Genomic DNA, 16,488 nt, shown 5'->3' with positions numbered 1-16,488 from the left:
ACGTTTGGACTTCAGAGCCGGTGAATGCATCTCTGACAGACAATGCAAGAATCACAGCTAAAGAATCCCTGGCAGATGGCCATCCAACCTCTGCTTAAAAACCTGCAATGAAGGTGAGTCACTTTTTCATATTCTTATAGCCCAATACATTTACTCCTTTCACATTCCTTTCATATTCTTAGGGTTTGACATTGGCACGATCCCTAATTTCACTGCCACTCTATGGCAGTGGTCTTCAACTGGTCCAGACTTGGTCCAGAACAAAGGCCCATCTCTGAATCCCGATGGGATCCCACTTTCACATTTGATTTGCACTTTAGTAAAAAGGCATGAGAATGTGATTGGCCAGAAATGTGTATCTTATTAAGAAATGGCTCATTCACTTCCCCAGCCACATTGCAGTACGAAAGCATAATGATAAAATGAGCATCTCATGAGGAGAAAGTGTCCTAGTGGCTGTTTGGTTTGGTCAGCCTAAGCTGGAGTCCAACATGGTGGCAACAGTTTTAATACGATCTGCCTGCTTTGGCTTCTCAAACCACCTGTGGGTCCTCCTAACAACAGACAGCTGGGTACCAATTATGAGTTTATATACAGCTTGCGGCAGGGCAATGTTTAAAAAGGTCTTACATTTCAGGGATGAACACACCACTCATTCCTAACCGGTAAAGTCACAAGTTTGCATCTGTAAACCATTGCAATAACATTCTGAGGTAACACTAATACATAGGCAACAGAACGCAGCATATTAGAATACACAAATGACTCCAAACATACTTCAGGTTGAAACCTCTTCGCTGCTGAAATGAAGACCTCAAAGGCAAAGTAATGACGACATCACAATATACATAAATCAAGAACTGCATGTGGGTTTATTTTACACTTGAGAAAACAGTGGATTTAATTGTGTGAACCAAAAAAAAAATGTACTGTACAATATTAATGATAAAACATCAAAATGTATAATTCATAGTGCATTGCTTGCTTTATTTTTATTTATTTATTTATTTTGTCAGATAGTTCCTTTGAGTACATGCATCTGGGAAGATGCAGGTGCCAGTAAAATTTCTCTATTTAACTCAAGCTGCAGGAACTAAATTTTATTCAAAAAAAGTGTGGTTTTACATTATATACACAGAAATTGAATATAAAATGACAATATAAAAAGTTAAAAGAGAAAAGCATACAGCCAGAAGGTACAAAGGAAGTTGAACAGTTTAAAATGGTACGATATGTAACATGTACTTCTTTTTTTCCTAAGCTGATGCTGGCAATTTACAAGGAACTGAATCCAACACTTGCCCCACTTTTTTCTGTTTTGTTTTAAATGTACCAATGCAGCACACTATAGAAAGGTCAGCTTGTACCAAAGCTTACATTTGTAAATAACTATAAACTGCAGTATCTTACAGGAAAAAAAGAAAAGGGGGAAAAAGCATTTGTACATTTTTTTTAAATAACTTGCATACTTTTTTTGCCAGCCAAGTGGCAATTTTCAGCATCCAGAGGATTTGGGCATAGTGGCAACTTGGTTTATTATTTTTATTTTCTTAAACACGACTGTGGTTTTCTAACCCCTTGAGCACTTCATAGCTTTTCATCATCGTCAAAGAACTGCATGCATCTTTTCTCTGCAAATCAGACTGCAATTTTCAAAAGGGCTTTTTTGACATTTTAACACAGTTTTGTTAATATGAAATGCCTTTTTTAAAATTAAAACACAAAATCTTCTTTTGGGAAAGGCACAACAATGCTATTACAGTCCTCAGAGGGTTAAAAAAACTGACACTACGGGGTTCTGTGACCTTTATTGTCATGGCAACTTTGTAATTTTAGGATGTCTTTTTGTTATTGTTCTTTGTGTCTTTCTTTACGGCTAAATTAACGTCTCTCAATAGTGTCTCCCACTATATTCTACAAAAGATAGCTTAACATCAAGGACAGATGTTGAAAATAAAGGTCAGACTTTGACTCACAGAAAAAGAAAAGGAAGGTTTAAAAAAAACATGCACAGATCAGACAAAGAGCATATAAATATAACTACAAAATGTATGTAAGAAAAACCAAGGTCCAGATAGGCAGTTCAGCAACAAAAGTAAGACTGATTTCAGAGGCTCAGATCAGGCCTAGTGCAGTACTATGAAGAAGTTTAGTGCAATGTTCCTGTGGTCACTTGCATACCTGGCTGCTTACCTGGACGCTAATGTTTTTCTAACTCAGTTACATAGATCAGATGGTCCTCGGGGGACTTGCCATGTGTTTTACTAAGGTGCAGTTTCACTGCATGCTTGCTTGCAAAAGTTCGGTTACAGAGCTTACACTGGAATGTGGAGCCTGAGTCCTCCTCAGCAATTCCAAGTGAGCCTAAAGTCTTATTTGTGAGGACTTTTGAAACATTCTGCTGTTCTTGAATCTGATTTAGTGGCAATTTGGACAGGTCCTTCAAACTGAACCCTAAATGTGTCTCCAAGTGACTTATGTACGTAGAAGCAGTTCTGAACTGAGAGGCACAATCATTGCAAAAGAAAACAGGGTGACCTGTGTCCAAATTCTTTAAAAACTTAGTTCCACCTGTCCTCCTTAATTGATACTTCACATTGGCCAGCCAGTGGCTAATTGTGGTCATGGAAAGACCAGTAAACTTAGAGATATGTACCCGCTCCTGTGGGCCTAGGTCCGACATAATGTACTTGCCTTCAGGAGTCTCCCTCAAGCTAGAAGCAAACTGGGCTTGAAGGATTAGAAGATGCTGAGGGTTCCAGTTGGACTGCCTACCTTTCCTCTTGTGTACTGGTGACAGTTCGTCCAGCGTCTCCTCAAAGCTACTCCCATCCGCGTCAGATTTCTCTGACACGGAAGACGGTGTCGAAGACTTGGGGGTCAAGCGCCCTGTGAGGTTCTTTACCATGTCGGAAATATCCATCAGGGCACTTTCCCTCAGAGGAGATGAGACCGAATCAGTCACGCTGGAAACCAGGGGCTTGTTTTTGGACTTTGTTAAATCAATAGGCTGATCGCTGTTCTCGTAATAATACCGGTCGATAGCATCAGCTTGCTTGGCCGGAGTCGTCGAGTAAATGGGTTTGTCCAGCATACTGTTGCTAATTTTATATAACATGGCCAAAGGGTCCAAAGAAGGACTTACAGGGTTGGAAACTTTGCCTAAATGGGTATTCATGATGGATTGTAAAGCACTCAGTGGATTGATGAATGATGGCTCAGCTGAATGGTCTGTGATGATGCCCAAGTTATTACAGCCGTTTGTGACTTTTGCTTTAGGTGTCTCGGTACCGTTAAGTGCATGAGGATCTGCTGGACTGTCCTTCTTGACCTTCTGCACTTCTGTTTCAGGGCCCTTTTTTTGCTGCTGCTGCTGCTGCTGCTGCTGCTGCTGCTGCTGCTGCTGCTGCTTGGTTTCCTCTGATTTTGGAAAGTCTTTGTTCTCCTTAGCAGCAGGTGACAATGGCTTGACTGGAGAACATTTCTCTTTCTCTGCAGGCTTTTCTTCTTTTTTTATATTGATTTTGCCCGTGACCTTCTCCACTAGCTCCTCCATTGCAGAGACATTGCTTTTGTGAGGTGGTGGCGTCAGGTTCCCTGGCGAATGGATCAGTGCACTGTGTTCTGAAGACAAGGATTTTACGCTGCTGGCGTACGATGGCTGCATCTGAACACTCTGCACAGCTGGCTGAATGGGCTTAACACTCCCCGGAAGCTGGTAAGCTGCATGAATGCTTGGATAGCCTCCCCACGAAGGTGCGCCATTCTGAGCCTTGCTTATAGCTGTTGTCACTGTATTTTCCAGGGATTTTAATATATCTATCCCACCTTTAGGGCTTTCATCTAGATCTTCCTCTCTGAGGTACTGATACACAGCCGTTGGCTCAAATTTTTCCGCAGAGTCCTCATTCTCTTCTTTAATCTTTTTGTCTGTTTCACTAACGATCACCTTTTCCTTTTCCATGTCCTTCTTCTCCTCAGAAGTTGTAGATTCGGCCGGAGAATCGGGCTGCTTTTTAATATTTGCAGCTGGTAATCTCGTGTGTGTGGTGGGAGGCAAAGGTATGGACTGGATCTTTTCTTCTACCACAGGATCCAATACTAGCTGTTTCCCCTTTTTGGAAGCAGAATTAGTCACTTTCAAAAAATGTCCTGTGACCATCATGTGAGCCGTCAGCTGCTGCAAAGTGTCGTGAGAACTGCCACACTCCATGCATTTTAGGATCTGGGCTTTGCGGGCCTCAAACTGCCAAGTGTAGCTAGCACCATTTTGATAGCCATAGCGGTTGTTTGGAGTCACGTAGGGGTTGGCACTTTTCTGGTCCTTCCCTGCCTCGCTAAGTGTGCTCTCCGAAGTGATGGCCGTCGGCTCAGGTGAGCAAGGGGAAGCTAAGTCTTGAAGTGCTCGCTTTTTGGTAGAAGGCACCAGTTTGGTGATGGCTGGTACTGGTTCCTTCAGAGGCACTTTCTGGTAATGCTTTGTTTTGATCATGTGGACACTCAAGTCTTGCAAAGATTCAAACGAATGGCCGCAATACATGCACTTGAGCACTTTCTGGGCGTCCTCTTTGCCTTCCATTTCCATAAGTGATCGCTTTCTGGGCTTTGACCACCGTTTGGTCTTTTCAGCTTCTTTATCTCGGTTGTCATCCCGATAATGTCCAGTTTCATTCATGTGCACTGTTAGCTCCACTAGTGTGTCATATGCTGCACTGCAGTCTTTGCACCGGAACTTACTGGCACCAGTGAACACAGAACCATACAGTTTATTGTTTTGCCGGTAAAGCTGCACTGTGCTGAATAGACTAGGTTCTGGGAGAAGTCCATATGAGGTCTGCTGCAGAGTTTTGGCTAATGCCGCTTGATGCCAGTCATAACCTGAGCCACCACTGTTATTGTTACTGTTACTAGTACTACTGATACTTGTAGTGATACTAGTGTTGGTACTGGTACTGGTACTGGTACTAGTACTAGTATTGGTACTTGGGGTAGTGATAGTAGAGTTGCTATTAGTGGTATTTTCCTTCTGGCTGTTTTCATTACTCTTTGATTTTTTTAAATCCAAAGCTAAACTAGACCAGCAAGACTCCGATAGTAAATTTGCATAGACAGCTTTTATTTGTGCCAAGCTGTCCTGTGGATAGGAAGCATTGTCCAAGCATTGGTGATCTTCTCTCTCTTCTTTGGAGGAAGTGCTTTTGAAATGAGCCAGCTGGTCACTGTTTTCGCTGAATGGCGACCCATAACCTGCGTCCTGATTCGTTGCTGTGCTGACTGGAGAGTTCTGGTAACTTTGAGCCTCTTTGATCTCCGTTTCATCATTGCACATGTAGTCAGTTTCCTGGATGTCCAGAGGTAGTCCGTCATCCTCCACGCTGTCTTCATCAATCTCTGCTGCTTTCAGTTCTTCCTCAGGAACATAAGCTAGAAAAATACATAAGAAAATAAAAATTCATTACAGAATGTACACATTTCATTTCATTCCCACCACTGTTTATACTACAGTGAGACTGAGGCTTACATTTTAGATCACATATCCCTATTTCTCAGCTTTATGAAGATACACATCCTGTCAATTTAAGCATGGCATTCGGCATTTTCAGTTGCAATTAAAAATATACCATGACATTTCAGCAGGATTTATGTTTAACTAACAGAATAACCTGGTATGAATAAAGCTAAGAATTCATTCTTCAGCCACTTTTTCTGAATTGCAACACTTATTTTGCTACTGCAACTAATTGGGATTTTCTGGAATAAATTAGGTAAAAGGTTGTGTTTATTTTTTTATTTATTCATTTATTACATTTCTAAGTCTCATTTTATTTGTACAACAACTAAGGTCATCTGGTGAGTTTCAAAGGTAAGTAGGAATTTAAACTCAAATCTCCATCATCCAAGTCCAGCACTCGACACTACATACTACTTGAAGCACTCAACATGAGCAAAGAAGCATTTATAAAGTTATATGGTAATGAAGAAGGGCAGATGTAAAGCAAATTTATCATCAATTATGAATTATTATTAAGAAGCATGTACTACTGTTACTTATAAAAAAGGTAAAGGTACCCCTGCCCGTACGGGCCAGTCGTGTCCGACTCTAGGGTTGTGCGCCCATCTCACTTAAGAGGCCGGGGGCCAGCGCTGTCCGGAGACACTTCCGGGTTACGTGGCCAGCGTGACGAAGCTGCTCTGGCGAGCCAGCACCAGCGCAGCACACGGAAACACTGTTTACCTTCCCACTATAAAGCGGTACCTATTTATCTACTTGCACTTAGGGGTGCTTTCGAACTGCTAGGTGGGCAGCAGCTGGGACCGAAAGACAGGAGCTCACCCCACCGCGGGGATTCGAACAGCCGACCATACGATCGGCAAGTCCTAGGCATTGAGGTTTTACCCACAGCGCCACCCGCGTCCCTTTACTGTTACTTATATTAGTCCATTAATGCGAACAATGATTTGAAATGTTTATATTTTTTTCCTTCCAAACAACCTTGTGAGTGGTGTTATGAAATAGCCCTAATTTTGATTAATTTTGATAGAGGAAGGCTAAGTTTAGAAAGGGAGTCTCCATTCCAGTCTTAGAAATAGAAGACACAGGAGAAGCCTCTTTCATTTCCAAGGGCCAGGGGTAGCACCTTCTATGAAATGCTCTTATCTGGCACAAAATCATCAACCCTCTGATATACCTGTTGTCTCCAACCCTGACCTCCTGGGCCATCCCTGGATATTGCTTATTAAATTGGCAAATCATAACCCCAAGGTTCTGCTGTGAAGACCTGGCTGGCAGCTAATGTCTTCAGTTGCATGTTTATTTCTAACCTTTTGTTTGTTTTGCTAAGCTGGGAAGAAACAAGATCGTCCGCAAGTTTACTTCCAGGCTATCACCACTTCAGAATGTGTCACACCCATTCTTACTCAGCCAGACAAGATTTTAGACTTTGTTTTATTTTAATCATTAAACCCCAACTTGAGCACAAAAGCTGAAGCTTTGGGCTCCAGAAGCTGGGAATCTTTCATACACAAAGAGTCATCACCTTACTTCACAAAAACAATCCTGTGAAACTTTTATCCTCCTTCTATATCTCCCTTTCTGTTTTAGAAAATACCCCTATACATCCAGTGCCTTGATCTCAAGTCACACAGATGATCAAGAAGTCCCAGTACCACTCATTTCAAAGATCTTTGTTCCAGAATTTTCCTACTTGGCTTAGAACCTGATCCATCTTCTTCCAGTTCTGCCTTTCCTTTCCCACCCGTGAAGCAAGTCTCAGCATCCCATTGCTCTTGACAAACCTTTTCTTCCCTTCTTCCCAGCCAATCATCTCTCATTGCCACTTTCTCTCCTGGATTCCCAACTTCGAAGCATCCCAAAACATTGGGTTCTTACATGTAAAGCACACAATGGTACCTCTACTATTGTTAATTTACAGATGGCTCAGAGACATTAGCATGAATAATCACATTTATTCCAATAGTCCCACTGAGCTTTATAGGAGTTACTTCCTGTTAAGTTTGTATAAGCAGCCTTAGAGCAATCTATGGTTGAAGATAAATTTGAACTTGCGTATCAGAGTTCCAAGACGGATAGTCCAATAGAGCACCTTGGCAATAATGGCAACTGAGCAAGAATATACACTTGGATTTGAAAGTAAGGTAAGAACAATTAGTCACTGGGCAAATCTGCTTTCCTCTACCCATTACTGAAAGGCTGAAATGTAAACGATGGTACAAATCGACAGGGGATTCTTTTTATTAGCGTTGCTGTTATCACAACATTAATTTAAGAAGCATTAAGATTTATGCATCTGAAATGATGCATGGTCGGATATAAATAGCATTAAACATACCCGCACCAACCCAGTGACATCATTCATAGTGCAAAATTAGAGAATAGTTCATTTTTTAAAATGTTGAAACAGCTGTCAAAAAAGAGAAATACAAAAGGAACAATCCCAAGTATGGGGAGCCAATATAATATAATATAATATAATATAATATAATATAATATAATATAATATAATATAATATAATATAATATAATATAATATAATATAATATAATATAATATAGTTGAACCAGTGTGAAGTCTGCTAGATCAAAACACCATTCAAGAGTGGGCTACTGCCAACTGAGTCAATCTAAGCCTGGCAGAGGGAAAACATGCCTTATAAACAGAATTTGATTTACAGCACCCTTTTTGCCAACATATGTTACGCCAGATTACCAAGTTATGTGACCAGGATGATCCAGTGTATGCTTAGTCCTGCCCCTCTCCCTCGGAACACTCATTTTTTCAGGGCATATGTTCCACAAATCTTGCCTTAGCTACAGTTGAGCCAGAATGAAGGCACTGTGACGAATCCTAACTTGCGCATTCTGGCAGATCTAGGGTTAGTATTGCACCCTATGGCAGTGCTTTGCTACTGAAGGCTCTATTCTATAGACTTAAAATATTTAGAATAAAAGGGAGGGGGGAAATGAAAAAGTTTTAAACCTTAACAGATCAAAGAAATTTCAGTAGGAAAAAGCTGGAGCACCTGGAAAATTATCGGTGTGATTTAGTTGACTTAAGGGAGCAATTCTATACACAAGAAGCTGGTGTCTTGAGGTACACTACCCTTTTTGCCAGCTTAATTTATATCAGGTTGCCAGGTCATGTGACCAACCTGAATGGGTTTTGGATCCAGCCTAAGTGACCCCACCCCACCCCGTCCAGTCCCACCCCCACCATGCCAGGGCTTACTCCAGTTTAAGATCTGCCAGGCTTGACTCAGTCAGCCGAGTCCGGCCTGAGCTGGCATGGGGGACATATGCTGGTTTATTTCTGGCTAACATGAAGGTGAGGAAGTTAGGCCAGCATAATCTGGCTGCATGAGGACCTTCCTGGCTGAGCCAGAGATCTGCTGGATCCTAACCCACTCATCCCAGCAGATCCTCCTACAGGATTGCTCCTTAAGCCTGCTGATGACTGTTTTTGGACAATATAAAAAACAAGGGTTAATCTTGACAGCGATGGGCCACAGCCAACTTCGGGCTCAAATGCTCCCTTCTCTCCCCTCTTTCTCCAGCAGTGTTGCAAGGAGGTGATTGGAAGATTTTGCTTCCTTTTTGTGACCAGACTTGTCTTTTACCAAAAGGGCCCAAACCTGAGAAACTACGGCTATATTAATTTTAGCTATGACTCATTGTTTGAAATTTGTTTATTTCAAATGAGTTAGGAAACTGCTTTTTTCCGGAAAACCAAAGTTAGTATCAACCACAGTTTAGGGTTCACATGCAATGCTTGACTGAAGTTAATCAAAAGCGAAAGCTTCCAATTTCCTCCTTTCAAAAGCCTGTCGATCATTCCTGTCATGATAAATCATGGCTTACTGTGATGCCCAAACTACTACGATAACATGTGCAAGTGCCAAACAGTTTTTACATGGATTCTTCTTAATGGAGTTTCCTTGAAAAGCACCAAGCTAGTTTAAACAGTGTGGCTACTCACCAGGGTAAGTTTAACTGCAATATAGCTGAACAGGGAAAAAAAGGATCAGACATTATATTCTTAACATAGGCACAGAGGATGTAGGTGGATATTACAACTTCTCTGGGTATCCAGATCCTTGAAATTTTAATGGATTTAGTTCTTGGTCAACTTAGTGGGTCAGTTTCCCACAGATAAAATGCTGTGTGTCTTCAGTTGCTGAAAGCAACTGAAATGCATTGTCGAATTAAAAAATAACAAAAAAGGGATAGATATTGAAGGGACGTCATTATTGACTTACTGTGACAAGTTCCTCAGGGTAATCCTGCAGTGTTGACTTTGAATATTACATACCATTTTCTACACCTGAAGTATAAGCCCCAAGGTGCATTTAAATTATAAAGAGCTGGTGAAACCAAAGGTGACACCTTGCTACAGATTTTTGGCTCATACTAATGGTCTTTAGCACTTTAGCCTTTTGCTAAATCTCAGGTATGGGAAACCTGTGGCCTTCCATGTGTTGTTGGGCTCCAAGTCCCATCATCCTTGACCACTGGCCATGCTGCCTAGGGATGATGGGAGTTGGAGTCCAACAACACCTGGAATGCCACAGGTTCTCCATCTCTGTGTTAAACTATGACACAGATATCACACAACAATTCTGGCAAGAGCAGTTGGCAGCGAAAACTAAAGTAAAATGAGAGATGAATACTTAAAGCTGACAAATATAAAGCATGCAACGGAATATCCAGCTTGATTATTGGCTTACAGTAAACATCAAACTTTGCTATTGTGATGCCACCTGGTGAAACGATATAATCTTACCAAATTACGTGTTTATCGGAGTCAAACTATTTTTTAAACTAGCAAATGTGATATTCATGAGCAGATGGCCATTAGATCAAAATACATCTATTCTAAGGGCCCAATTCACAGAAGTGGCAGGCATGCACCCTAAGTGATAAACATAGATTTTTGCACTGTAGTAGAAATAATTTGTACGCCATGTCAGCTCCACTCTACTAGAAACCATACTTTGCTAGAAAAACCATGTCATATGTACTAATAGGTGAGTGTGTATATGTGTGTGTGTGTCAATGAGCTTAAGGATACAGGAAATGTTTTTCTTATACGTATTGTTCACAGAACATGGAAAAATATTTGAAATGAATGTTTGCACACAAAATATATTTATGTATTAGGCATGTTGTGCATGCAGTGGCTCTGATCCAACCGAGAACCCAAGGAGCACCTGGAGCTCCACATTTACAGCTCTTTCAACATCCTGAGGAAAAGGGGCGTAGAAGCAATTGAATAGCGTCTCTTGCTCCCCCAATTCTAATTCTAATCTTCAGTGCACGGCCCCAGCTGCTGGATGAGAAATGGGTCTCAAGTATGTAGCACCTATTTGCCCACACAGTTCCCATCCAGCTAAAGAACCACATGGGAAGCTTTCTTTTCCATAAGCAGATCGTCCTTAGCTAAATTGGGATGATCAGGAGCAATTCAGGAAAAGAGAAAGCAGCAAAACAGGATATAGTGAACGGGGTGGAAAAAAATTCCTGACTAATGCTGGGTGGGCTTTTCCCCACGAGATAATTCTAATTGCTTACTTTGCGGATTTCTTATTTTTAAAAGCATTGGGTTTTCCCCCATAAGGAATCTTCTTTTTTTTAAAAAAAATCTTAGAAACATATGCTAAGATGCAAGATATTCCCCTAGGTCTCATAATTCAACAGCATTCAACATTTCGAAAATCTGTGTGCCAAAAAAAGGAGGCCTGCTTATTCCCTTTCACCTACCAGCACAGTCCAGTACTTTTCTCTGTTACTAAGATCCATTAGACCTCCCTCTCCTCCCACCAGACCTCATTTTATTTTACTAAAAGGGACCATTTTAAAAGAATGTGGTTTCTAGTAAACCACTGCTAATAACTGGAAAAGACGTTTGAAGAGAATAATACTGAATCTTATCAGGGCTAAGGAGATCCAGGAAAATAAACAAAACTTAGTCCAAGTCTTTTCTGCAGGAAAGTGCAAGAAAAAGCCAGGGGTTATCTTTCTAGGTGGGATATAAGCTTAGATTGATATTGCCATTTGTTACTCTTAATGGTGTGTGGGTGTGGGTGTGTACACAAAGATTCTCTCTGTCTCACACACACACACCTATGGATAAAAGCCCATAAATTCAGTATTACAATATTTTACTTAAAGGTAGACACATGAGTAAGTTTATCCTGCCATTTACCTTGCTCTGCTTTATCCCCTTTCATAGTTGTTGAGACTTACGGTAAAAGCCATCATGGCATTTCATTCCAGCAGTGGCACACCACGTTTGCTTCGGAACACAATGGGAAATCAGCTTGCTACAGTTACTAGCCATTTAAAGGTTGCACCAAAATCAGTCCAACAGAAGAAACACCTTCTTATCCCTAAAATATCATTGTACAAACTGATGCTGCTTTAACGCAGAGGTCCATCTGCCAGTGCTTTTGCAAAGAGACATAAGGTATATTTACACTCTGTCCTCTTACACCCTGTGTACTACAACGTCTGCACAGAAGAACATGGAATCAGGATCACAGTCACCCTAAGTGAGCTATTTAGGAGGTATGATGCACACAAGGTTCCCTTATCCTCAAGGCTGCCCTCTCCATTAAAGTAAATATATACACACAGAGGTTTTGTGCATATGAGGCTTTGCATCAGCCCATGTGTGCTTTTCCGTGGACTAGCATAGTAATGCTGAATTTTATTTTTAAAGGATTTAGAAATGCATTGTTTTTAACATTTGTGCTGCAAAAATTGCTTGTGATTTTTAAAATGTTCTAAATTTCACACATTACGGGGAAATGCATTAATTTCTAACTTTGCAACAACATAAACAGCTAAGCATACTGTATCAAGACCTTGTTACTGGATTTAAATAACAGAGAAGATGCAACTGCTACCTAAAATAAATATGGCTGCAAACCTAAATACACACACTGAAGACAGTAAACATGCATAGAATTGCACCATTTGCATTACAAACTGCTACACAATAATATAATCTTGTGATATTTCAATAATACATATTGCAAAGTTAAAGCACAATCTACAGCTCACTAGAAGTCTCTGAAAAAAAATTCACATAATTTATATGCTGGTCATTGTTTTGTCTATAGGTATTTACATATCCTATAACCCTTCTTGGAATCAACACCAAACACTGCCTCCACACAGGCTGTACATATCTAGTTAATAATGACAGGCTGTACATATCTAGTTAATAATTACTCCGTAACACATATATTTTTGCTTACTCATTATTTGTGGTTGTGAACTGTACTATTGGTTGCGAGTCATGCATTTTTGCTGGGTGTAAAGATTTTCTTCTCTTATTTATACAATGTGACCTAGCCACAAACGAAGGGGAAAAGAAATCTCCATAAAAAGTTTGCTGTTCACCCACAGGTGGGAAAGACAAGCACTGAGCTTGAAATTCTGCTTTTTACTTACTTTGGTTTGTGGTGCCTATAAAATGAGAGAACATTATATATTTTTATTCATGTTACTTTGCTTGTTCTATAAAAGCTTATTATAAACTGCTGCTTATATCACACAAAAATAATAATAATTACAAACCGTTTTTATATTGTCTACTGTTATTGGACAAAATTAGCTTGCTTCGATGCTTACGAGAGTGCCATACAGGGGAGCACAAAGCAATTCAGAACACACTTACTGCGCTGATTTTCAACGTTTTAAAAATATTCCTTATGTCAACTGAATTTACACAGCTATGCTACACTATACACATACACAGATGTGCATTTGTTAATATTATAATTCATCATGGTTTAAATTATAGAATTGCCTTGGGGGGGACATTTCATTGAAATATTCCTGTTGTTGTAGGATAAATACTTAGGATTCAGAAATAATATTTATAGTGAAAATGTTAACACAAATAATATACACTATTTCACAAGGTCAATGTCTTTTCCCCCCCTTTTTTTTTACGCCTATAAAGTTGCTACTAACAGAGAATACACCGGGAAATAGACAGTGATGTTTTTAAAAAGGTGTTTATTCAAATTAAAAGCTTTGAAATTTTGTCCTGCAATTGTTTGCAGTCAAATGCTGCAATATTCTACATCAAGAAAAGAGAAAGGCTTGCATTTAATTGCTACTATATGAAACTGTCAGGGAGGTCAGCTAATTATTTAATGCTGTGATAAAACATTTCCCACTGAATTTCTTCCTTTGGCTCCTGTGTCAGCACAGGTATTTTAAAAGTGTGATGCAGGGTTACATTTGTGGCCTGTTATAACAGAGAAATATTTAAACCAAGCACTCTATTCTGCTTTCTAGATGCCTAAAAATATACTCGCAACAACCTATATTACAGTGTACAATGCAAGCAAGACTCTCTTGTCTCTTTTTCTGTCTCTCTCTGTAATTTTGCAGGAGGGAAATCCTACAAATTACAGCTATAGGAAGACCGAGAGTATCTGTTTTCCTGTTTTCTATTATTACATCTTGTTAAAAATCTGTGCCCATATGATATGCCTTCTGGATGCCAATGTCTCCCCATAGATATGCTGTCATCTTTGTACAGCATTAAAATTTGTGTATTCTAATGTAAGTCGACACAAGGTGCTATATATTGTATGTGTTAGTGGTATAGCACATTGTGTTTGCTTCAGTGAGAAGGTGTACACTGTAAATAACCCAGACCATGTCTGAAAAGCCAAAAGCAAATTGGATAGGATAAGGATAATGCATTGTGGGGGTGGGCAATTGTATAATATTATTTATTGAATACAGTGATACTGTTTCTTAGTCACAGTTCCGTTTAAATTGGTCTATTATTTTCTGCATACATTTATTCTATTCTGCTATACAAAACACACATTCCCCACAATCGTTATTTTAAAGGGGGCAAAAGATTACCATTATAGCAGCCACAACCGCTAAAATCTGTAAGAATTAGTGCCATTGAGTTCAACAAGAAATTGATTCCACACACTTTTTAATTATTACTCAATTAAACTTCATGCAATTTCAGTGGTGCCAAATAATTATTTATTGAGGGCAAAATGTTTAAAACTTAATTTCAATATTGTAATTGCGCATATGTTTGTTTGTGTGTACTTCTGTTTCATAATCATAGCAACCCTGGTCACAAACAAGCTAAGCACTGTAGTTTTCAATGTAACATATTCAAATAAGAAATTTAGGGTGCAATCCTATGGCAGGGTCTGCTGGGATGTGCAACTTAGGATCTCTGGCTCGGCCGGCATTAAGTCTCCAACCTTAGCTCTGCTGAAGGTACTCCAGTGTAGCTTCTCATCCCAGCACAACCAGCTCAGTGAAAGCTAGAGCACTGGGGCAGGGCATAGTGGGAGGGAGACCACAGAGGTTAGGGTTTAAGCCCCTTCAGCTCAGTCACATTACCTGGCAAGCCAGTATAGAACACTATTCTAAAGGCTCACTTTCCCTCTGCCAGACTTGGGCACAGGAGCAGTCCTGCAGCTAAACAGGGTTTGAATCTGGTATAACTTTACATTAGCATGCTTTAAGCCAGCTTCTTGTGCATAGGATAGTTCCCTTAATTCTGGTTGGAAACTGAAAACAGACACAATATGTCATGTGCCCTGCATGTCCCTCTAGTCTCATTCATTTTAATATGCCTTGGTAGAGTCTTTCTACATATAGGAAATGTGTAAAATCCTTCAGTTGTAACTGATCCTTTTCTTACTCTACACATGCCAAGCAAGTTAAGAACATGCTTAAATAATAATACGTATCAGCATGCTTATGCATATCTATATATTTTTGTAAAACAGGAAAACCCATTCATGCAGAATCTAAAACAAACTTTAAAGCAGATTTGCATTTTAGTTAACTCAACTACAGTGACCTTGAGGTTAATAAACTGGCTTAAGCCCAATTTTTTTCAACTTCAAGTGCTTTGTGCTTCATGGTCTGCCTCAAACTATGAACTGATAAATTTTGTGGATTCAGGAAAAGAATATTTCAAAGCAGTTTCTGGAATAATATCCAGTTAGAAATTCCCAACAACGAAAAGTATGAAGCAGAAAGTAAATAAAATGGTAACTGTTAAATATTTAGTGTACACAAAAATTGAGCATGATTATAAGAAATATGAGTATGTTGCATTATGTTTACATGCATATATTATATATTTATGATTTGTTTCTGACATTTGTACCCCACTTTTCTATCAGAAGATAATCAGAACTGTAAAATAACCTGACTCAATCTCTGTACTAATATACTCCCCCCTACCTCTGTTTCCTGAATCTCTTTCACACATGCATATAAAATTACTGAAGAACAAAAAGGTGATCACAAGTGTAAGAGGCAGTTAAAAATAAAATAAAAGAATCACCGCTTTTACAGAAGTAAGAAAAGGAGGCAAAATGCATGTGTTGTTTCTGTTTCAATGTAAAGCTCTGTAAGAGACCTGAAGGGTCTTCAAGACTATCAGTAGTTCTTCTGCATACTGGGCTGAATGCTAGCCCTTAAAGCAAAATGCAGCTGAAAGCTTCCCATCTCTTCCTCTTCCTTCCCCTTCTCTCCTAGGCAATCCATCTACAACCATTTTCCTTATGTATTTGAATTGTCAAAGAGAAATGCAGTTGAATCTGCCCATCCGATACCCTCCTCTGTCAAGAATATTTCATTGAAATGTTTGTTTTTATCCCTGCTGGCAACATTAGGATGGAAATATTTAACCTGTTTCCATTACTTATACAAATTACTATTACATGGTAGAACAGATGTCAGAATCACAACTGACTGCCATACATTCTTTATGTGGAGAAGAAGAAAAGTTGTTAAGAGCATGCTCTTTAACACCATGTCCTCTCTTTTACCTGATTCATTAACTTCCACCATCAACATTTAACTTCCTTTCTGTTTCCATCTTTTCTCAAGCTGCTTTCATTTGGAAGCAAAGTCTTTCAGAAATATATATGTTTGATCAAGTGTTCTAAGAGTTTGCAG

At 39.6% G+C, this 16,488-nt stretch overlaps 1 protein-coding gene across 5 annotated transcripts in view; it reads right to left on the bottom strand.

Moving 5' to 3' along the window:
- Positions 1–849: 849 nt before the first annotated feature.
- Positions 850–16,488, bottom strand: part of TSHZ1 (teashirt zinc finger homeobox 1) — an 81,140-nt gene continuing 65,501 nt past the window's right edge. For all 5 annotated transcript variants that reach the window (XM_081875073.1, XM_081875074.1, XM_081875075.1 and 2 more), the window contains exon 2: positions 850–5,424. In XM_081875073.1, the coding sequence (XP_081731199.1) occupies positions 2,201–5,424 (3,224 nt within the window). In that variant the 3' untranslated portion in view covers positions 850–2,200. The remainder of the gene's footprint in view (positions 5,425–16,488) is intronic.

The sequence above is a fragment of the Podarcis erhardii genome (genome assembly GCF_964252035.2).
Source record: "Podarcis erhardii genome assembly, chromosome: 8".
In the NCBI taxonomy this organism is placed as follows: Eukaryota; Metazoa; Chordata; class Lepidosauria; order Squamata; family Lacertidae; genus Podarcis; species Podarcis erhardii.
The sequence above is the reverse complement of the archived record's forward strand: the minus strand, read 5'-3'. Positions and strand labels throughout refer to the sequence as shown.